Source organism: Panthera tigris, chromosome B3 (assembly GCF_018350195.1).
Source record: "Panthera tigris isolate Pti1 chromosome B3, P.tigris_Pti1_mat1.1, whole genome shotgun sequence".
Lineage (NCBI taxonomy): Eukaryota > Metazoa > Chordata > Mammalia > Carnivora > Felidae > Panthera > Panthera tigris.
In genome coordinates, this window is record NC_056665.1 from 17,450,880 (window position 1) to 17,473,630 (window position 22,751).

Sequence of the window (22,751 nt, forward strand, 5' to 3'; positions counted from 1 at the left end):
CCTAAGTAGATTTTTTTTTTTTTAATAAACATTAACATTATGAGGGAAACAATTGGCTTTGTTGAAAACATCTATGTGTCCCGGCTAACTCATTGGTGCTTCCATTATATTCATATACACACCATAAAGCTAAGAAAGGATCTAAAATTTCTGTGCTGATTAAACTGAAGTCCTTTTAACTTATCGCCTTCATACAGATACAGCCTATCCAAACAAAAAGATCTCAAGAATTCTTTTGAAAGAGCCCAAACAAGAGCCTAAACTTGCAAAGCTATTTTTCAGAGCTCACTAGTACAACAACAGGAAGTAGAACTTCTGGGATGGGGATTTTGCTATTTATTTTTTCTTTCAATGGCTGCTTTTAGGCGAGAGAGAGGGAAAAAAAAAAAAAAGTCTAGAGGCATTACAAATCCTGCAGGCAATGAATCAGGAAGTGGGAAATGGTTGATGCTGAAATGGCCAGCCTGAAAATCCTGGCTCTTTTATGTAGTCAAGTCTCCAAGGCCAGGAATTTCAGAAATCTTAGGCATTTTGCATTATTTTCTGAATCTTAAGGAGAGCTGAGACTTGAGAGAGAAAGGCCAGAGAAAATTAACCAGTAAGTAAGCCCCTAGCCTCTGGCTTCATGCCTCAACCACCACGCATACCTTGCCCCCATAATTAAAGGCTCAGTGGGAACTCGCTGTCTATAAATGGGGTTTTGTTTGAGATGCTGCTGGCGGAGGGGAGGGGGGCGGTGAGAGGCTCATGGTTTGCACAGACAGGGCCTGCCCCCACACTTCAGCCTCCTCATTCCTTCCTAGTGTTGAACCTGCAGCAGACTCAGGACCCGAAACGTTTCACAACTCAAAAAGCCGCCAGTTGATTAAAAATCATGGTCACTTTTGTTTTTGGGAAAGATACTACCTGGATAGATCCTGTTAGATTTGGGTAAAATTCAAAGGTCTGTGGAACAAAACTACATAAACGCTTTCAGCCCTGCATGCTGCTCTCACTTTTAGATCACCTGTTTCAAACAGAGCTCTAGGAACAGTGTGGAGCTCGCTCTCTACAAAGACTGCATTTGCATCAACCTGAGACACCCAACAAATGTCTGCACAGGAGTTTATTATGCTGATCAAGGGAAAAGCGAGTACTGTCATCCTTCTTCCAAAAGTAATAACAACTCAATCAGAAACTTATTCCTGTTCCAAAGTCCTAACAATCTGAACACCAGAAAGCTACCAGAGCTTGTAAAATATTCCCAATTATTTTCTATAGAAATCAAACATACCTCCTCTACTAGCAGATTATATTAGATGACAGGTTTTTTAAAATGCTCATCTAGGTGGAAAGCAAAAAAAAAAAAAAAGAAGAAGAAGAAGAAGGAAATAAAGTCATTTCTACTTGCTCCTGTCAAATATGGTAATTTGGGAGATCTTTTTTTTCCCCCAGCATCCCAATAAGTAAATGTGCCATAATCAAACAGGAAAATACAAACTGAAACGTGCAGAATGAGCACCTGCATACATACACTAGGGAGGGACCACACAGGACCCCCGGACCAGCCTTCTCTCATGTCCACCACGGGACATTTACCACCATCTCCGCGAAAAGGTTCTGGGTTATTTCACAAAGACAAGTAGCCTCCACTTTATAGTATTTTAATTTAGCACAAGTAAGAGACCCAGTCTTTAATAAACTCTTTTTGTCCTCAGGAAATAACCATGTCCCTTAGCCTGGCCTCTGCGGACCCCCAAATTCCCAATTTGCCCCCAGCCTCATCCCCCACTACTACGTCAATAAACCTTCCTCTCCTCCTTCCTGCCTTTTTCTTCAAGCCCCACACTACAGTGTGAAAGTCCTGACCTCAGCCCACCCCCACAGGTAGTTAAATCCTCTGGTCCTCTAAGCACCTCCTCCATGAGGCCTCCAGGATCCCTCTGGGCATTAGGATCTCTTCCTCAGTTCCCACGGCTTTTCCCCAGCCTGTTCATTCTGTTCTCATTCGCAAAAGAGTCCTCCTATACTAGCAGGCGTGCACCCCTTATCTTCTCGACTATCCCATAAGCTCTTTTTAAGGCAGGAGCTGCATTTTATACACCTGTCTACCTCCAGCAGGTCCCTCCATATCCAGATACTCCAACCTCTCTCTTTGACTCCTACAAAACCAAATCCTCTCTACCTAGCTCAGCTCAGCCTCCCTTGGGCCGCTGGCTTGCCCCTTTGCCTCATGTGCTCTGCAGTAAAAGCCAACACCACATCCCCCTCTCTTGCTCACGGTACCGAATCCAAGTGGTATCCTCAGCCCATGCTCTCATGGGCGCCCTGGGCAGGCCCAGTATCAGTGGACATGACCCACTGCCCTTGCCAGGAGCCAGAGCACCCCTCCATGCCCAGTGCAGCTTCATCACCAGGCCGCCAACCTCCAAGTCCACGCTCAGGACGCGAAGCCAGGATGCCAAGATGGCTACACGGCCCTGGGCAGGCACCCTGCAGTTTGCACACCTTCTTGGCAAGCTGCTCAGAGGACTGAGGAGAGGTGGGTGTGCGTGCCTGCCCACTGCCCTCAGGGGAGTTGGGGTGGAGTTCCCAGAGCCAAGAAAAAGAGGGTCCCAGAGTTCCATCACACTCCACCCACACATCTAGCCTTCAACCTTTCTCTGTCCATCAGCTGAGAAGAATCCACAGCAGCTCCGAACAAACGATGCTTAGGACAACTTCCTGACCCAGACCAGAAAAAGGTGGCAAATGAGACTTCTATTCAGAGCCCAGGGAGGTTTAAAAAAAAAAAAAAAAAAAAAAAAAAAAAAAGGATCATGAATTCCTCCCAGTTCACTGACACACGTTCACTGAATATTCAAACTGTAGCAGGGGTGAAGTTCAGGGAGGAAAGAGGAGGAGAAAAACTTCACCGGGGCATGTGTCCCTTTCATCTGATCATGCCCTCTTTTCAGGCAGAGGAGGTTCCAAAAAAGCACAAGAAGTGCTCCTTGCAGGTTCCAGGTCAGCAGGTAGGAGGGGCTAACTCGGTCCTAAGGAAGCCCCAGCCTGTAGGCAGCAACCTGCACCCAGGGATCCTCACGGGCAGAAGCCTTAAGACTGCCTTTATCCGGCTCTAAACTGCTTGCAGGATTAACAAGAAGGCTTGATCGATACTGATTTTACCGTCATGGGAGTGACTCACCATTAAATCCTACCCAGCTTAAAACTCAGCTGTGAACAGAAACAAAACAACATAATAGCAGGGTCTGATTTAAAATAGCAAGTATGACTTGTAAACAGCTAATGCTTATAAACAATTAACAATCACCTCCCTAGCCTTCCGGATTTGCTGTGAGAGAAACCCACCGCCAAGCACTCCGAGACGGGCCGCAGTCCTCCACGCACACTACCCCTGCCCCCCAACCCACCACACTGGAGTCGGGGTTTACAAAACAGACCCTGGGGAAGTTGAGGTGAGTGCCTTTGAGCTGAATTCCATACGTCCAATAGGTGTGTGCTCACCAGCGAACTGAGCTTTCAAAAATACAAGTCAAGCTGTCCTGGAGTATAATTCTCCTCGATGTAGCTACTGCAGAGTTTAAAAAGCAGCAACTCCTTTGTCCAAAAATGGGGGAAATGGGGTCATTTCCTCTGAGACTTCCCAGTAACTGTATTCCTCTCAAGCAGTATTCACTTTAAGAAAAGCAATGGCCCACACACAAGACAAACTATACGTTTCAAGCATTTGACCAAAGCATTGGAAGGCAAATGTACTTAGTGCCATTTTGAAAATATGCACTTTTAGGTACGGGACCCCCCACTGAAGTTTTCAAGATGAATCTGTAACCAACTCTCAAAACTGGCCAAGAATGTGTATATAAACAGAATCCTGGTCTTGAGAAGCCTTCACTATAGCTCATTCCACCACTGTGCTGCAACTGTAACCCCCAATGGGATGGTACTAGGAGGTGGGCCTTGGTGAGGTGATTCGGTTTAGATGAGGTCATGAGGATGGACCCCTGTGATGGGATGAGTGTCCTCATAAGAAGAGAAAAAGACCAGAACTCTCCGTCTCCCTCTCAACAAAATGGCAACCTGCAAACCAGGAAGGGGGCCTTCATCAGACACGAGATCTGCCAGCACCTTGATCTTGGGCTTCCAGCTTTGAGAACGGTGAGAAATAGATGTCTGGGTTTGTTTTGTTTTGTTTTGTTTTTAAGCCATCCAGCCTGGCAATTTATTACAGCCCAAGCGGACACAGACATCCCCACGGCTCTAGGCAGAGCGAATCACCAACCTGAGGAAAAGGCACCGCCTCCCTCTTGTCATTTAACAAACACTTCCTGCTCAGGAAAAGAGTGGTCACTCAGGCTTGCCTCTGAGATGCAGGGGAAATGCCAGTCCAACTTCTAGACCCGGATGAGCTGTGGTAGCCAGCTTTCTCCTTCCCACGGGGCCCAGACCAAGAAGCTGTACCTTGAGTGGGGTGGAGAAAACTCGTCTTGCAGCCAGACAGGCTCAGCTACCTCCCAGTCTTGCTGGAATCGAGCAGGTCCAGGCCTGAGCCCTGACTCCTGGTTAAACTAGAGGGTGACAACTCAGTTACAAAGAACCAGCCCAAGAGAATCTGCTGGCATGATGGACAGGCAAGCCTTGCCTTCGAAAACTAGAGGGTGACAACTCAGTTACAAAGAACCAGCCCAAGAGAATCTGCTGGCATGATGGACAGGCAAGACTTGCCTTCGATATGTGCCAGACGTCCTGTCCCCTTCAGCAACATGCCTCTTGGAAGCCTCAGTTTCTCCTTCTGTAAGGTGAAGGCTCTGGCTCTTTCCTTCCTTTGAAATGTTCCCATTTCTGCCTACAGAGGTCAATCCCTTTCCTTCAGGGCTCCCTATGTAATGGGGGAGTCAGTGTGCAATAAAATATTGAGCTGTCAAAACAAATGAAAAACTTCCAGTGTAATCAGTGAGGGAACCAAATATCTAAACAAATCTCTCTTCTGGAAAAATAAGAAAATGAAAACGCAATTACACATCACATGGCTGATTAGTAATAAATTTTGTGACTAGACAGCACAAAAGTCTGACTCCTGACTTACTTTCCCCGAAAGGAAAAGATTATCTGTGACACTCTTTCACTATGGAAAACAAACCCATCCCTGGTGACTCATCTGAAATCTATGTTTTTTGGTGAGGCCTCCCCTGACCTCCCACGTCCTGTGCTGTGCACCCCCCACCCCCCCCCCCACCCCCGCACCTGTAAAACCTTTGGCTTGCCTCCTCAACCGTGGCCATGCTGGGCAGGAGTTGGTCTTCTTAAATCTGCCCCCCCACCCCCCACTATCCCACATGGTATACGCTCACAGCTGACTCAATCAAGAAATCAGGTGTTTGGGGGCACCTGGGCAACTTAGTCGACTGAGCCTCTGACTTCGGCTTAGGTCATGATCTTGCAGTTCATAAGTCCGAGCCCCGCATCGGGCTCTCTGCTGTCAGCACAGAGCCTGCTTCGGATCCTCTGTCTGTCCCCCTCTCTGCTCCTCCCCATCTCATGCTCTCTCTCCTTCTCTCAAAAATAAACATTTAAAAAAAAGAAGAAGAAATAAGGTGTTTTTTCTATTGTAGTAAAATAAATCCAACATAAAATTTTCCGTTTTGACCATTTTTAAGTGCACAATTCAGTATCGGTAGTTACATTCACATTTTTGCACATCACCACCACCATCCATCCATGGCAGTCTTCATCTTGCAAAACTAAAACGCTAAACCAGAAACTAACTTCCCCCCTTCCCCTCCCCTCTGTCCCTGGGAACTGCCATTCTACCTATTGTCTCTGTACATCTGACAACTCTGGGCACCTCATGTGAGTAGACGGACACAGTATTTGTTTTGTTTTGTTTTGTGACTGGCTTATTTCACCTAGCATGATGTCCTCAAGGTTCATCCATGCTGTAGCAGGTGGCAGAATCCCCTTCCTTTTCATGGCTGCATAATACTCCACCGTGTGTATACACATTCTGTTTCACCATTCAACTACTAACGGGCACCTAGGGTGCGCCCACCTTTGGGCTGCTGCAAATCATGACCTGCTGCTATGAACATGGGTACGCAAGTCTCTGTCCAGCTCCCTGCTTTCAATTCTTTGGGCACGGGGGTCCCAATCTCTTCACATCCTTGCCAACACTCGTAATTTTCAATTTGTTGATAATCACCATCCTAACGGGTATGAAGGGGTATCTCGTTGTGGGTTTGATTTGCATTCCCCTAATGACAGGTACTGCGCTGAGCATCTTTTCATGCGCTTCCAGACCTCAAGAAATAAATTTTGAACCAAAGGAATGAACTCTTCCTCCTCAGAGAGCTTTTCTCACAGAAGAAAATCACCATCACACTATGAGTTGCTTCATTAAAGATGAGGAAGTGGTTTGCATTCAAAATATGTTTCCCTGGGAAAATCATCACTGTAGGTGATGGCCCCCTAGCAAGACCACCCTAGCCCACCTAACAAGCTCTTGAAAGAGAAATGAATCCCAATCCTGGGAAGCAGAGACCCTGTACAACCCAAGGGAGCAAAGTAAAAGGGCAGTTTCTTCTCGAGATCCCAGAGAAAGGCTCTCCAGCAAAACATTTACTAGCCAGGTGCCATTTCTGCAGCTGGCCTCCAAACCCCTGACTAAGGCTGTCCCTGGAGGTCTGAGGCCCCAGACTCCAGGGACTCCCATCTCTGGAAACACCCTTCCAACAACGAGGGGCACAGATTCTTAATTTTCCCCACTTTAAAAAAAAAATTTAAGTTTACTTACTTTGGAAGAGAGAGTGTGTGTGCGCGAGCAGGGGAGGGGCAGAGAGAGAGAAGGGGGGTGGGGTGGGGAGAGAATTCCAAGCAGGCTCTGCACTGTCAGTGTGGAGATGGATGCAGGGCTCGAACTCCTGAACCGCGAGATCATGACCTGAGCTGAAGTCAAGAGTCGGACCCCGATTTTCCCCACTTTTGATCTAAAATACTGCAATTAGTTTTTCTGGATACCTAGATTCATGCCAGACCCTATGTCCTAAATCTGGGCTGGGGATAGCACTCCCAGTCCCAGCTACTCATGTCTTTGACCATGCAGATCTGGTTCTCCCCCAGAAGGCCACTTGACCCCTAATTCCATAGCTATCCCTGAGACAGGAACAACGCTGGGAAGTACACCATTCAGACTACCATGTGAATGACTCATTTCGGTCATTTGGCCTGACACATGGGTTTTTTTGGGAGCCAAATAATCCCTCTCCTGCAGGAGAATGTTTCATGCCCTTCCACGGAGGCAGAGGGATATCAGGTAGAGACACAAAAATCAGGGGACGAAGGTGCATCTCTATCCCCAGAGACAGAGAGGCCGGACAGAGCTCTTCTGAAATGCCTCTATGTAAAATGAAGCTGGAGTCTTAACGTGAAGATCAGAAAAGGCAAACGTAGGAAGAGCAAACATGGCAATCATACACACCCAGGAGGGCATCAGTTTTATTTTTAGGTAAACAATTTTTATTATTATTTATTTACTTTTGAGAGAGAGACAGAGAGCAAGCAGGGGAGGGGCAGAGAGACAGAGAGGGAGACAGAGAATCTGAAGCAGGCTCCAGGCTCTGAGCTGTCAGCACAGAGACTGACGTGGGGCTCGAACTCACGGACCGCGAGATCATGACCTGAGCCGAAGTCGGACGCTCCACTGAGCTACCCAGCCGCCCCTTAAGTAAACAACTTCTAACGTGTAAATTCTCCATTCTTAATGACAGACAGTAACAGCCGACCCCCAGTACTTGTGGCAGACACTCTAAGAGATTTACGTGTACTCATTCATGAAGTACATGTGCCATTACCATTTCCCATTTTACAGATGAGAAGACTGGGGCAGACACAGGAAATAAGGTGTCCCATGAACAACAGCACGTTGTAGACTTGTTTTGAGAGGCTCTGGGCTCTAATTCAAATCTCAAAATGGAACCTGGACCATCATGCACGACTGGAGGCAGAAGCGTCTGGGACATGGCAGGAGGCCTGTTTTCCAAATGAAAACACAGACCGGTTGAGATCCTTAGGCTCTACTTGCTCAAACAGGTAGAAAATGATTTAAAATTCAGAATTCTCTATCCTGACAGCAGACGAGGAATACAAAATCCCCCAGGCCACATGATGTCACCCTTCCAGGAAGCCTCTTGCATTACTGCGTCTTTTAATGGTATTTGTCCAGTGAAAACAGTTACAGTCGTAGAGAACGGGCAGCTCGTATCTACGAGCACCAATTGCGAGCTAAACACTGGTGATTGCTTCTCATCGAGAACTACAATGTGCCCAGTCAAGTTAAAAACATCAATCAATAGGAGTTAAAAAGCACCAGTAGCAAAGCCCAGACCTGGACGCAAAGTTGGCATCCTCGTTTAAACAAATTATTCCTCATTCCTCTCAGCCTGTGCGGTGACGGTTGGAAATAGCCCTGCAAGGTCTGCCAGCACTGCAGGGGGGTGGGGGGGCAGGGGCCCCTCCCCGTCCATCCCAACCACAGGAAGCCAAGGCCAGGGCCAACTCGGGTCCACCCGACCCAGCTCAGATGGAAACGAGGGTCATCTCTTGCCTGGCTTTTCTCAGAAAGTTAGAAAGCAGTGCCCTGGCAATGAACGTGAGAGCAGCCGCCTGAAAAGGTTTCACTTTGGGAGTATGTCTGGAGGCTGTGTATTTACTCCCGCAGTTTCAACACTCGTACTGGACATTACCAGGTACCCCTGATGCCCCTGACAAAGGTAAGCGCTCCCCTACAGGAACTTTTCTGAAGTCCGGGGCGGCAGTTTCCAAAGGGCTTTGCAATGTCAAGCACCTCACTGGAGGGTGTTCCCCCTGGGTCCTCCTCCATCTACACCTTCACTGGTTCACCCTGGGGTTTCTATCTCTGGTCCCCCAACCCTGACCCCGTCAAAGGCCAGGGCAGCCTCCCCAGCACCCTCTCAATTTCAATTGAACCCCTTTCAATTTTCCGGGGTTCAAAAAGCTTCAAAGCTCCCCACTCTCTCTACTCACCGCTGAGTCCCTTCACCAGCGCACCTGGCGCTAATGCCCAGGCCAATGCCAATGCTACTGCCCCTTGGAACCCTAGCCAGACTGCCTAACACCTTCTCGGGTTCCTCAGTAGCTCCATGACAGCACCCCTCCAGCTCACAAACTTCCCCACTAGTCAGCATCCCATGAGTAAGCACTGAATGCATCTGCCTGCAACCGTCCAGCAGCATTTGACTGTTTCCATCTGGAGAGTCAGCCCCTTGAGAAAGTAGTACACATGCTCTCCACAGGCTCTCAGGGGAGCTGAGGCCATTGGAGGCCTTGGCAGTAGAAGGAGGGTTTTGGATCTTCCCCACCGTCCTCCTCTTTAGATGGGCGATGACCTTGAATGTTAAGGGTCCACAGGAACCAGCCTGAGTTAACTCAAAGACAACTTATCTTCTGGCTCAGAGAGGCAACCTGTTAGTGGTTCTAGAGGGCTGAGCTGAGGCTCAGACTTCATGAAGTTAAAACTTCACTGTAGACAAGGGACAGGAGGTCTATCCCTGAGGGACAGTGATACCCGGTGCCAGGGAGACAGCGAGAGGATAGGAGCTCCAGCGAGAGGCCAGCAGGGCCACCATGGCACATGGAAAACAGACTGATAAAACATGCCTTTGGATGCCTTCTACTTGCTGGCACCTCAGAAACGTTACTGCTAATCTTCATATCATCCCAAATACCCCAAACTGCAGATGGGGACGATGGGGACACTGAGGCCTGTAGCTCCCTTCCCAATCCCAATATGCCTCCCTGCATCGGAGAGACAGAGACGGCGAGGTGTTTGAGGAGAAAGGGCTTCAAAGGCAGCGCTGTGCACATGCAAACCCCAATGACGAGGGCAGATGAAAGGCGGGCGCTGTACTGGCTTGTCCTGGTGAGTTCACATCCACCCTGTGCAACATTCACAGGGCAATTTTACAAGATACTTTTTTTTTTTTTTTTACAAGGTACGCTTGAAATTAACATGCCAGGTTCAAATGATTATGTTTACATTTTCCGTAAGAAATATCCCGCCTCACCAGTCTCCTCAGGAGCATGGAGCTTTTAAGGATAATTTCTTAGGTGTTAATTACTTTCAGGAGCCCTCTTCATGCCATCCGAGACAAGTAAACTTCCGGGGGCGGGGGGTCGGAGAGGCCAATCAAAGGCCCTGGCCAGAACCCAGGAGAGGGGGGCACTCAAGTGATGAGAGCCTTTTACGACTGGCTGCCATCCCTGTCAGCATCCAAGGCAAAAGTTCACTGGCCTCACCAAGAAAACAAGGCAAGGGACAGAAGCAAGTGTCTGTTCACAGTATTTTTGCTGGTTCCAATCAGACCTTCCAAAGCACTTCATCTCTCCCTACCTTGTGTCTTGGGATCTGGAGGCTACTCAGGTCATGAGAAATGACCTAGGCCTGCCGTGTGATCCAGAAGGGAGAGAGCGAGCGGTGGGCAGCTACAGACATGGAAGCATCCACCTGGCCCGGAGGCTGGACCTTGGGGGTCCTCTGTATCAGGCCACCCCTGGACCACAACACAGCCCAACCCAGCCTGAGTGCCTGCCTTCAGTCAGGCACCCAGTACCACCAGCGAAGCCCCATTACCAACAACTGGTGGACAGGAGTCATTAATTCCTATCTGGAGGGAACTTGCGGGAAAAGGCATCCCTCCACAGGGATGAGACAGCCTTGACAGGGCTTTCCTGGAGTTTTAAGGCTTTTGTTCACCTCAGTCTGCAAAAAGCCTGGTGAAAGTTGCTTTTTTTTTTTTTTAAATGTTTATTTTAGAGAGCGAGCAAGTGCACAAGCGGAGAAGGGGCAGAGAGAGAGAGGGAAAAACAGAATCTGAAGTGGGCTCCAGGCTCCCAGCTGTCAGCCCAGAGCCCGACACAGGGCTTGAACTCACAAACTGTGAGATCGTGGCCTGAGCCGATGTCGGAAGCTCAAATGATGATCCACCCAGGCGCCCCAAAAGTTTGATTTTAAAGATAATTTTATTGCTTTCGAGTTCCACATAGTAGTAACTAGCACAGTAAGATGCTTCTGCTGGCAGGGCTATAACAAAAAGATGAGAATACATTTGTTATCAAGATGCTTCACAGTGAATGGTAGGGGGAGTGGGACGGAGCTTAGCCCTCTAAGAAGTCTCCTGTTTGAGGTCTTCCCGTGTGGCAGGCACCGAGCCACGTCCTGGAAATTCACAGATGACCAAGGTGCCATCATTGTCCTTCTCGGCCACTGGGGGAAACAACACAGGGCAAGCTACTCATAGAGCTATAGCGTGTCACGTGACCACCCTACATGCAGAATCAAGGCTGCGGAGGGGGTGAAATTGTAGCTAATGCTTAAAGGAGTTTTCCAGAGGGCAAACTGGTTAAGAGTTGTTTTAAGCAGAGAGGTTGCTACCAGCCAGAGCAAAGGGACTTGAAAGAGTACAGCCTGTTTGAGAAGGAGCCCAAAGAGTTGTTCAAAACGACTGAGATGATGGCACACTGCGGTCCTCTCTCAGCCAAAGAAATGATTTCCAAATTAAAAATAATAAAAAGCAAATAAAATAGAAAATGAATAAAAATAATAAACAGCAATCACGGGGAAATGAGTCTACAACTTTCAAAAGGTAAAATGGAGTAACCACGTACATAGTAAGTTTGTCACAAGGAAGGGACAAAGTGGATTCTCAAAATACCAAAAAAAGCATGAAACAAAACACAGAAAAATACCGAACCCAGTACATCTGATGTGAGATCTAACACCGGTTAACGGAAGTGTCTGTCATTCTCCGTTAGGAATTCTGACTGGTGAGTGTCTTAACTACCTGAAATTGTCCAAGGCAACACCTATAAGAATGATAATTTAAGTGTTACCACAGAAAGAGAGCAATGGGGATCTTGCTTTATTTTTCAAAATGAATTAGTAGGGCTTTTTTTTTTTAAATCTCTAATCTCAAGAGAAATATTTTAGAACTTTTTATTTGCTAAAGTCCTGTAAAAACACCTTAAATCTTGAATTGTGAAAGGTACGCTAGATACAAGGACTCTGCCAAAGGTGTTTACCTCACTTAGGAAGACCCTAATTGTAGCTAATTCTCAAAGGAGCTGGCTGACACACTACAGCAGTCTTAATCCGAAATCCCAGTGGTTTCTACCGAAGCCTGCAGTCCACACATTCTCCTGCTATCAGTTCCCAGGAACCAAGCCAGAAGACAAAATCTAAGGGACGCGCGTGGGGAGGGAGCGGGCGATCGCGATCTTCATCCTTGGGCACTAGCAGGGTTAAATCAGTCACGGAAGAGGCTGAATCTCTTTTCTGGCCACTAGGTGTCGCCTACGCATTAGTGAGGTGGGCAGAGTACGCACTGGAGACTTCTCAGGCGCCGGCAGGAAAGGACAAGGGGAAGAATTAGGGGAGAAAGCGTAGTGAACAGATCTCTGAAGCAGAAGGTGAACTGCTGGGGTTTACCACTGTTTGCTGAAAATAGGTAAAATCGTACTACTGGGATTTAACAAGCAAAATGTATCCTGTTAAGCACCTTAAGTTTTATTGTAGAACATTTACTGAGCACCTACTATGTATCAACCGCATGTAAGTTACAAGGACAGTCAAGTCTCCAGTGTGTCCTACTTTCCTGGCACTATCCAAAGAACACCTACGTTCAAGAATGTCACATCCATAAGAGCAGTAGGAAGCTGAAGTCTGAGGAGCTTAGTATATGCCAGCTTCTGCTCTAAGCACTTGACATATGTATTAATTCACTTAATTTCTATAAATAAGTGTATCAAGTGGGTTCTATTAAAATTGCAATTTCACAGACAAGGAAACTGAGGCACAGGAAGATTAAATCATTGGCCTGAGATCTTCACTACTGAGGAGCTGAGACTCAAGGCAAGCTCTTTGGCTCCACTGCTCTCGGCGGCCTCATAAAATGACGACAGCTCAGGTACAGGACAAAACAAATCACTGCTAACCAGCACAGTAGTGGTAACGAACTCAAAGGGAGTGAGGGGGGAGGTTAGGTCTACGGAAGTTTGAACAATCTGAAAGGCTTCATGTAGGAAGAGGCATCGGGAGTTAGAAACAAAAGTGTATCATCTCAGATCTTTTAAAACCATAGAAAGGTACTTGGAGGAAATGAATTTCCTGATTAGCACCATCCTGTCCCTGCTCCACAGATCTGTCTGAAATCCAGAGATTTTTAAAAATAAAAAAACTATACCCTCCCCCCTCCAATTTTTCTGACATTAGTTTTCTGAATATATTAGAAGAAGTTTTTGTGATGTTGCTTGATGAGAAAAGAAGAAAACGTCCCAGTTATTTTAAGTCTCTACATTTGTGTTGAGCCTCAAAAAAGTTAAATAACTTGTTCAGGGCCAAAGACCTAACTGGCAGCAAAGGAGAAACTCGAACCAGGTGACTCTGTTGCTCTCTACAGTAGCACTTTCCACTATTCTGTACGCGGGTAGCAGAGAGGAGAAAACATTCCAGACCATGAACACAGCAGGAACAAAACCATGGAGACAGCAATGGCATGGCGTGTTCACCGCAGAGGTGAAGCGTGGGTGCTGGGAATTAACACGGGATCCCTACAGCCGTCTCACTAAGGATGTATTTATTGCAGCCCAGTGTGAGGAGCCTTGGACTTGATTCTTGAACCACAATGCAGCACCACAAAAGGCACACGCTGAGAATTTGAGGCTGGCCCATCCATCACACCACAGAGAAGGAACAGGAGTCAAAGTAGCCCAAGCGGGTCGGAGGCCAAGCTGAGCATCTCCTCAGACAGATGATGCAGGTCTGGCAGACTGGACCAGGGTGGAGCTAAAATCAGGAGAGAATCTGAATGATTTCAAGGGACTCGGTAAGGTAGAAAGGAAACATTCAATTAACCAGTCTCCCCAGAAACGAGTGAGCTGAAGACCTAAAATTTAACTAGAAATTCCATCCTGACTCAACACTTGTTGGAAATCTTACTGAGGGACATGTCAGAAAGAAAATCCCAAATAGGTCACCCAACCGTGCAAGGCGATGATCGCAAAAGAATTTCCTGTAACCAAACTATACCACGTTGCGACCTAACATATGCCATGAACTCACTGTCCGCAGAAATCAGACGACAGAACTGAGGAAAGCTGAACGACAGATCTTCCTGTCACTGGTCTCTTTGTTCGTTTGTTTTCATGGCAATCTGTGCTCCTCTTTCAAATCCTGAGTCTGTGAGCTTGTGTATTATCCCACTAGCAGGAGACCCAGGAAAAGAATATGGGGAGAATAAATTCAGGACAACACAGATTAATCTGAGCACATTAGATGAAGATCTTCCAATCTATACAAAGCTAATAACTTAGAAAACTATTTGCCAGATGGATCATGGACCGCACACCTTGGCTTTCTCTCTATGCTTCCTACTTTTTTCCAGGAAGTTATTAAAAGCCACTCGGATACTCCAAATTTGGGAAAAGCCGTAACACGTAAGCCTATCTCCCCCTAAATATCATCAGACTTCTGTTCCTTTACTATGAACTAAAGGCATTAACTAAAATTCGCCTAACCCAAATTGGTGCTGTCTCATTTACTTAGTCAAATATGTATTTCCAGTGATCAATTTTATAGAGACAAACCACCAACTATATTTTACATGAGAGAAGCTGAAAGTATGCATCCAAAATATCTCAGGAAAATTTAAAAGTTCTGCTCTATAAAACATTTATGCTTTAAGGCTGTCAAAATGTATTTGTTCTCCCATGTCAAGAGTAATTTAAACAGCAGCATGTGTACACCTGAATTACCAAACTGACAAGTTATTCCAAAGCCGGTTTAAGGAAAGCCAGCACCAAGTTAAAAAGAAAGTAGCCACACAAGAGTACTCAAGACGGAAACAGTAATGTATTTAGAACAGTCAGAATTCGAATGGATGGAAATACACGTACACACACACACAACTGTGAACAAGTAGCATTTCTATTATATAATTATTACTGAAGTCGGTGCCTGTCTTGCTCAGGGGGCTAAGACAGTGAGGAGTGAAATAAACGAATAAAGTTTCAGCTCCCTTCCCTCCCCCCTCCCCGCCAAGAACCCTTTGGACCAGGAATAGAATACTTCTAAGTCTTTAAATATAAATGCTTTAAAAAAAATCCAGACTATTATAATGTGAGCAATCTAAGGCAGACGTAGCTACCTCTGTAGTATTTGTGGTACCAGTTATGTGCGTGCACATTTTCCCCATGTGGCTAAGCCACCATAGTAGGTCAAATAAGAAAGTATGGGCTGCAAGACCGTCAGCCATCATAAGTGGGACAGTCAGCTCCATGGACACATCCCCAGCAACTTAGAAAGTAAGCTATCACCAGCACTAACCAAGGAGAGGATAAATATGAGAATAAAGGCAGTCCCTGCATCCCTACCTACTTCTCCCCGTCATAAATAACAGCAACAATACCTTGTAACAGTTATTGCCATTGCAAACATGCATCTTTCATCATAAAAGAAACTACTTTCTGTTGTGTTCCAGTAAAATCTGAATAGCAACCTATACGTTTAAAAATTCTTGATAGGGCACAAAAAAGAATAAAAGCCTTGCTTACTAGTTTGTTTCTCTAGTGTTTCATTGTTTTTTTAATGTTTCTTTTTTTGGGGGGCGGGGGAGGGGCAGAGAGCGAGGAGGAGACAGAATCGGAAGCAGGCTCCAGGCTCTGAACTGTCAGCACAGAGCCTGATGCGGGGCTCGAACCCACAGACAGTGAGATCATGACCCGAGCCAAAGTCGGATACTCAGCCGACTGAGCCTCCTGGGCATCCCGTTTCTTTAGTGTTTTAAATAAACATAACAAGTGATTTCTATGGTTTGATTCATACCTTTAAAATCTTCTGTAAAATATTTTATGGTATCAGAATGAATTTTTAAACTTAAAGATCTAAGCCCACTAAGTGTTCGATATACATTTACTGAGAGAGGAGGGAGAAAAAAATTGTCAATTCAAGAAATATCAATATTTCCTTAAGATTTTGAAATGAATCAGTTTCACAGGCCATGAGTGAAACTGGCATAATAGAAAAAACTAGGAAAGTCTTCAAAAATGATATGTGGGACTTTACAACATGAGTAAAAACTGATGCTTTAAAAACAGAAAACAATCTAAGTCTTCAAAAGTCTCAAAATCAAAGATACTTACTATTCTGAGTCAAAAAAGACCATAGCAATATAACAAGAGAAACAAACTTCATCATGCCAAGGGAATACACATCTATTGCGGTAACAACCTGACTTGTTTTTAAAGATCTTTTGTTTACCAATAATCTTATACAAAACATATGCCCTTTGCTCAGAACAAATCAGTTTTACAGATACTTAGAGGTTTCTTTCCAAATACTGAAAATCAGTTACTCTCCCCAAATGTCAACAAGTCTCATTGTGCGCAAACATCAGGACTGTTGCATGTATCCCCTCCTTAAATTTAAGCCAAATCACATGTTTACAAATAACGGGAAAACCTCCTCCTGATAATCTGACCCCAAACACCATTTTCAAGATCAGAGGGGAGTGCCTGGGTGGCTCAGTCAGTTAAGTACCTGATTCTTGATTTTGGCTCAGGTCGTGATCTCACAGTTCATGAGCTGGAGCCCCGAGTTAGGCTCTGCTCTGACAGCACAGAGCCTGCTTGGGATTCTCTCTTTCCCTCTCTTTCTGCAACTCCCCCCCCCACCACCACCACCACTTGCTCGCTCGCTCTCAAAGAATAAACTTAAAAAAAAGGCGGGGGGGGGGGGGTCAGAGTGCTTCATTCATTATTCACTTTGTTGTCCTTCAAGTGTTCAACGTTTTCCTTCAGAACATCTCGGACAGAGAAATGGAGAAACCCTATCTCAAGCACGTGTGCAACTACTATATATTTAGTACAACTGATGGAAATGCATACCTTGGACTCAGCACCTGTCACAGGTTGGCTAAGAAAAGCAGTTCGGTGTAAGGTGGCCCGCAGGCACAGATACCTCTTCTTAGGATTTTTAAATGAGTGTTGAAAACAAATCGAAGCAAATCACAACCCAGAAAGAAACACAGCTTCTACTTTTTACGATTAAAAAAAACAAAGTCACGATTCAATTGCCTCCTGGATCTTATTCTTTCCCTTCTACACCTTTACAAACAGTGAGTTCTTTTACATGATAAAGCCTTACAATTAAGCAAGTTTCCTAATAATGTCCAGAAGGCTCAGCAATGTGTAACTCCAGAACAGTTTTGAAATAAGTTCCACCTTCCGTACAACTCAAAACATGCCGTGCAGCATTCACGAACGCCACCTGTAACTCCTGAAGTGTTGGCAAAAGGTACCTGCAACACTCCACATTTTTAATCACAATTGTCAGAACCAATGTTGTAAAAAAGCTGAGAGGCTGAGCACAGACCGGTGAATGTGTCCCGTGCGTCCAGTACTGCAATGGGAGGCAATACGTGAGGAAGGCAAAAATGGTGCAGCAGAGGGCTTTAGAAGATTCAGCAACATTGGTTTACTTCGTATCTTAAGTCTACAGAAATGTTTTTAAAGGGCCTTTAAAATGCTGTTTGCCGCCTATTTGAAAACCGTGCATTCTGTGCTGAGTCTGAAAAAGATCTGATTTTCTAAGCAACTTTGTTTCACGCAGGAGTTTTAAAAAATGCCCCAAGGACAAAGACAAAGCCCTCTTTCCTTGTAAGCTTACTCACTGCCTGGCATAGGGTCCAGCTTTCATACAGCAGGTGCCCAATAAGTGCTGGCTGGATTCAGTTGCTTCTTACAGCTTCAGTTGCTTCTCACAAAACAAATGAAACCAGATTTAAAAGGAAGCTACTGTCCCTTGAGGGCTCCCCTTGGCAAAACTCTAAGGCAACAAGTGAAAACGATACAGTTGATTTTCATTACTGCCCTGATCTTGCAACAATAAGAAGGGCAGGAAACATTTTTATTAGTAAACTAAGTCCTAGACAAAGACCAAAAACAAATGTAAACAACCACTATTCTCCACATCTTTTTCTATTAAAAGGCCAAGGTAAATCTGGAAAAGGGCACAGCAAAAATGCCTTTGCTGTATGTTTAAATCTTTTGTTCCACGAGAAATTTTAATTAAAAAAAATTATCGTATGCCTGAAAAAACTACTGTAGCGTACAAAGATCCTGTTTCCTGCTCAGATTCTGAAGCCATTTAAAAAAATAAAATGAGCAACAAAGAAAAAACCCACCCCATTCATCCTCAGTCTTTACTACCAGAGTAGTTAATAAGGGATATCAAAGAGAGAAAGAAAGAAAAGAAAGAAAAAACAAAGTGGAAATTCTTTACCATCTTAAAACAGTACATTATTTCTTTGTTGGAAAACACATGTAAGAAAACTGGAAATACAAAAAGCCTTCCGGACTCAGCTCCTAAACTTTAGTCTTGGAAAGACCAACTTCGTTTCGGATTCAGTTAAGGATTTCACTGTCACAAATTTGACTTTCATTGGCATTTGTGTTTTTTAAGTCCAACCCCTAAATCCCTACTTGAGCTGTGTATAACCAAGATTTTTTTTTCCTGCCCATTTCTCCTATGGTGTTGAAACCCCACTGTTACAACACCAGCCATCAGTTTGCCGTATTGCTAGAGTGCACGGATGTAAGAAACTCCACAAATAAAAAAGAGATATGATCACTTGCTGGACAAATTTACTTAATCTAACCTCTATGTTCAAAGTGACAATGCATTCTTGCCAACCTTCGCAGATTTCTTTAAAAAAGGGGGGGGGGCGACCCAGGTTTATTGGGATACAATTTGTATGCCATAAAAGTCACTAATTTAAAGTGGACACTCCAATGATTTTTAGTATATTCAGAGTGGTACAACCATCACCACAATCTAATTTTAGAACATTTTCATCACCCCCAAAAGAAAGCCCATACCCATGAACAGTCACTCCCTGTTCCGTCCTCCCCCGGCCCTACTCAACCACTAATCTACTTTCAGTCTCTATGGAGTTGCTTATTCTAGACTTCATGTAAACAGAATCATATAATATGTGGTCTTTTGTGACTGGCTTCTTTCACTTAGCATGATGCTTTTAAGGTTCTCCCAGTCAACCTTAGCATATTTCTTAAGGTTAGAGTTTTCTAATCCTTCTGACAAATCAAACATATAACCTTTTAAACTTCAAATCCTGACCCACACCCCATCCCTACTCAAAAGTACCATTTACTTGCTAGTTCCCTCTAGAGAGTCTAAACTATAATTTGCTATTTAGGTTTTTTCCAACCTTCTTATTCTGGATTCTTCCTTTGGTAATAAAACACCAACTTCTTTAAACATCAACCTTTCACATACCTATATTTCCCTGACAATAGGATAGGGCTGTGCCTGGGGCAGAAAGAGGACTGAGACCTTTTAATGAGATAGCCAATATGTTTAAAATACATGTGGATTTTAAAAAAAGATGAAGCCATCAGATGATTTAGCTATCACTCAGAACTTCCCAGCCTCTCTTATTTAGATGCTCTGTTCACATTATGTTGATAACAAAACAAACGTGTCTGCTTGACTTCATCTGCCTCAAAAACTTCTACATCTTTTCAGTGAAAGATTTAAAAGAAAATCACCTTACTGTTGTAGGTGTCAGTGTTCAAAGAGTAAACACTAATCCTTAAATATGCCAATACAATAGGAACAAACACCAGCCCCATTTTTATCCCAAAACAATACTCATCCCTAACTGGATTCAGTAGTTTATTTCCATCAGAGTTAAGGGTTCCAGCACCTGACTAAAAACTGAACACATGCTAAACACTGAGCATATCCTTTTCTCTTGAAAACGTCAGAGCTGTAGGAAGGAACAGAGACTGAGTTAGGACTTCAACAAACCAAGACAGGAGTCGGGGTGCCTTCGGGCCATCCGTCAGGTTTTCAGGAACCAACAATTTTCAAGGGATCCTTGAGAAAAGCTTTGGCCTCTCTGTATCTCTCTGTATTATAAACATGCATGAAAATGCCCCTTCTCCTCCTGTTTTCTCAAGAAAGAGCCTCCTTTCACAAAGAATACTGTTCACGAAGATCGCTGGGAACAACAAGACATCCTATTTTAAAATGCCCGACTCCTTCCTCAAGACGCAAGGCCATCACTGGTGTTGTGAACCTCACAACTAACATTAAATAATAAAACTAGAAACATTACACACCTCAATATCATGCCTTAAAAAAAAAAATGGATTAGCTCTCCTGTGGTCTTCTAAACTGTATTTAGCCTTGAGAGGCTAGAAACCCTCTTCTGTCCCCCCAAACACCATCTGTAACCCTGAGAAGGGAGCCGAAAGCCTTTCGTCCAATCCAGTGAGCTGAAAGTTTAGAAAACAAAGAGGAGGAGAGCTCAGCTCTGTGGAAGGTCCGGCCTCAATCTGCGACTTACTCCGTGTAGTAAACACTAATTCTTTACAAAAATCTCCTCTTACTCCATCACGGACTCATTTCTTCCAAGACACTTAAGAAGGGTTTGTTTACACAACAGCCTTTCCGAATTGCCCCCGTGATGGGGCCAGACAGCCCCGCCGCCCCCCCACCCCCCACCATTCTCCCTCACTCTTCGAGGCTCCGTCGTGATTTTTCAAAGTTAACTGGCACCACCTGCATACCCTCGGCAAACATTACTCACCAACACGCCCTCAACGTTCCCAGCCCCAGTTCCCCGACTGCATTTAAACTTTAATCGTGTTCAAATTACCCTGCCATCGCGAATAAGCCAGTAAACCACGCTTCCATTTTCTGAGTATAGAACCCCCTCCTCCTCCTCCTTCCTCCACACGTCGTGGGGCCCTAAGTTCTCCCCCCCCTCCCTCCCCCCTCCCCGCACTTCCCTACCCCTACCCGACACTACCAAAACAAAAGCTATCAGATTGCAAGCGATAGCGAGTGTGGAGCGATACTGCTTATTAACTTTGTACAAAGGAAGTGCGGGGCAGGAGAGATACAGTGCGACGCAACTCTGGCCAGCAAACCAAGGCGAGGGCTCCGCGCTCGCAAAACAGAACACCCTCCCGCCCACCCCCCGCTGCCGCAGACCCCGGCGCGCCTTAAAGGCTGGCGCGCGACACCTCTCGCCGGGGCCAGGCGTCTAGGTGTCCCCGAGCGGCCGTGTGGCGACAGCTACAGCCCCGCGTTGAGAGCACGTGTGTGGAAATGCACGTCGGCCCGGACCACACACCCACTCCCGCACAGTCGGATGCTGCCCGAACACTCCCCACCCCCGTCTGCAGGAGGAGAGGGGTCTACAGGCCGGGGTAGCAACTGGGAGAAGAAAGTCCCAGAACCCTGTGAACTAGGGGCCCAGACGCGCTCCTCGGAAAAGCTGGACTGATGCAGAGCCCCCGACCTTGCAGTTTTCGGGGGTGGGGGGTGGGGGGAGTCTAGAGCGGGAACTCTCCCCCCCAACGCCTGAGCCGCACAGAGCGGTCGCGGGAAGCCGGGGGCAGGTAACCCGCACAGGATCGGGCGAAAGTGACGGGGAGGGAAAGGCCAGGAACCCAAAATGCCCGAGGGGTAAAGCGCGTTGGCGACACGAGGCCGCTCTGGGATGTTTGGAAACGTGTCCTGGGGCTGCGGGGCCTCTCCGCCGGCCGCCTCCCCCTGGAACCCCACGGCCGGTGGGCTAGCCGATCCCCGCCTGTCCCGGCAGCCAGGGCCCCGCGCGACCGCGGGAGCTGTCACCACCGTCTGCGCGCCGCGCGGGGGCCAGCCCGCCGTGCGGAGCGGCCCGCGCGCCGCGAGGGGGGTGAGGTGTGGGTGGCGGGGCCCGGCCCGGCGCGAACTTCCCCGACGGAGTCCCAGCGCGGGAACGGCCGCGGGGGCACGAGCGCTTCCCAAGGCAACCGGCCCGCGGGGCAGGGCTCCCGGGACAGCGAAAGAGAAAGCCCCCGAGGCTCTTCCCGCGCGGGGGTGCGCAGAGCCGGGGCTCCGGGGGCCGCTCCGGCCGGAAGGCCGAGCCCCTCCACACCCCGCCGGGCTGCCCCCGAGCCCAGGGGCCCGACAGCTGCGACGACGGCAACTCGGGTTTCGCAAACAGGGCGCAGCCCCTCGGAGGAAAAGTTCCCGCAGTGGCCGCGGGCGGCGGGCACATACTCACTTTCTCCACTCGTCGGCCAGAGCGAGAGCGCGGCGGAGAAAAACAGGAGCCCCCACAGCGAGGTCGGGGACCCTCCTCCGGAGCCAGACTTCATTCCTTTTATTTGGGACGAAATTCCCCTCTCTCAAAAAAATAAAAAACAAAAAGAAAAAGAAAAAGAAAACAAAGAAAAAAAGAAAAAAAAAACGGGAAAGGAAGAAAAAGTCTCAAACTCAGTCTTCGCCCCCTCCGAAAACAAGGGCGAAGGAAACAATACTCCAAAGGCGGCGCCGGCCGGGGACCCTCCGGGTGCGCCGAGCGGGCGGGCGGCGGCGCGGGGCGGCCCCTCAGCGCCGGCAGCCTCGGCCCAGGGCTCGGCGGAGTCGGGAACCCGAGGCGCGCCGGGGCGGGCTGTCGGCGTCGTCGGCCTCCATTTTCAAACCCAGAGAGGCAGGAGGGAGGGGGGGGGGGAACTACACAGAAAGGGGGCAAAGCCCAAATTCGTCTCGGCGGAGAAAAACAAGCCCGACCCCAGGCAGAGCGGGAAGCTGTCCGACACCCGAGCCTCCGCGGCGGGAGGGCGCGACGCAGTTCGCAAGATTGCCCCGAAGTCCGGGTCGCGGGCGAGGCCGGCCGGGGGCAGAA

The 22,751-nt window shown here is 47.0% G+C and overlaps 1 protein-coding gene across 1 annotated transcript in view; it reads right to left on the reverse strand.

The window, feature by feature from the left end:
• IGF1R (insulin like growth factor 1 receptor) overlaps positions 1 to 22,285 on the reverse strand; it is a 299,971-nt gene extending 277,686 nt beyond the window's left edge. The window contains exon 1 of the mRNA XM_042988145.1: positions 22,128 to 22,285. Within this exon, the coding sequence (XP_042844079.1) occupies positions 22,128 to 22,221 (94 nt within the window). The 5' untranslated portion in view covers positions 22,222 to 22,285. The remainder of the gene's footprint in view (positions 1 to 22,127) is intronic.
• Between the last annotated feature and the right edge of the window lie 466 nt (positions 22,286 to 22,751).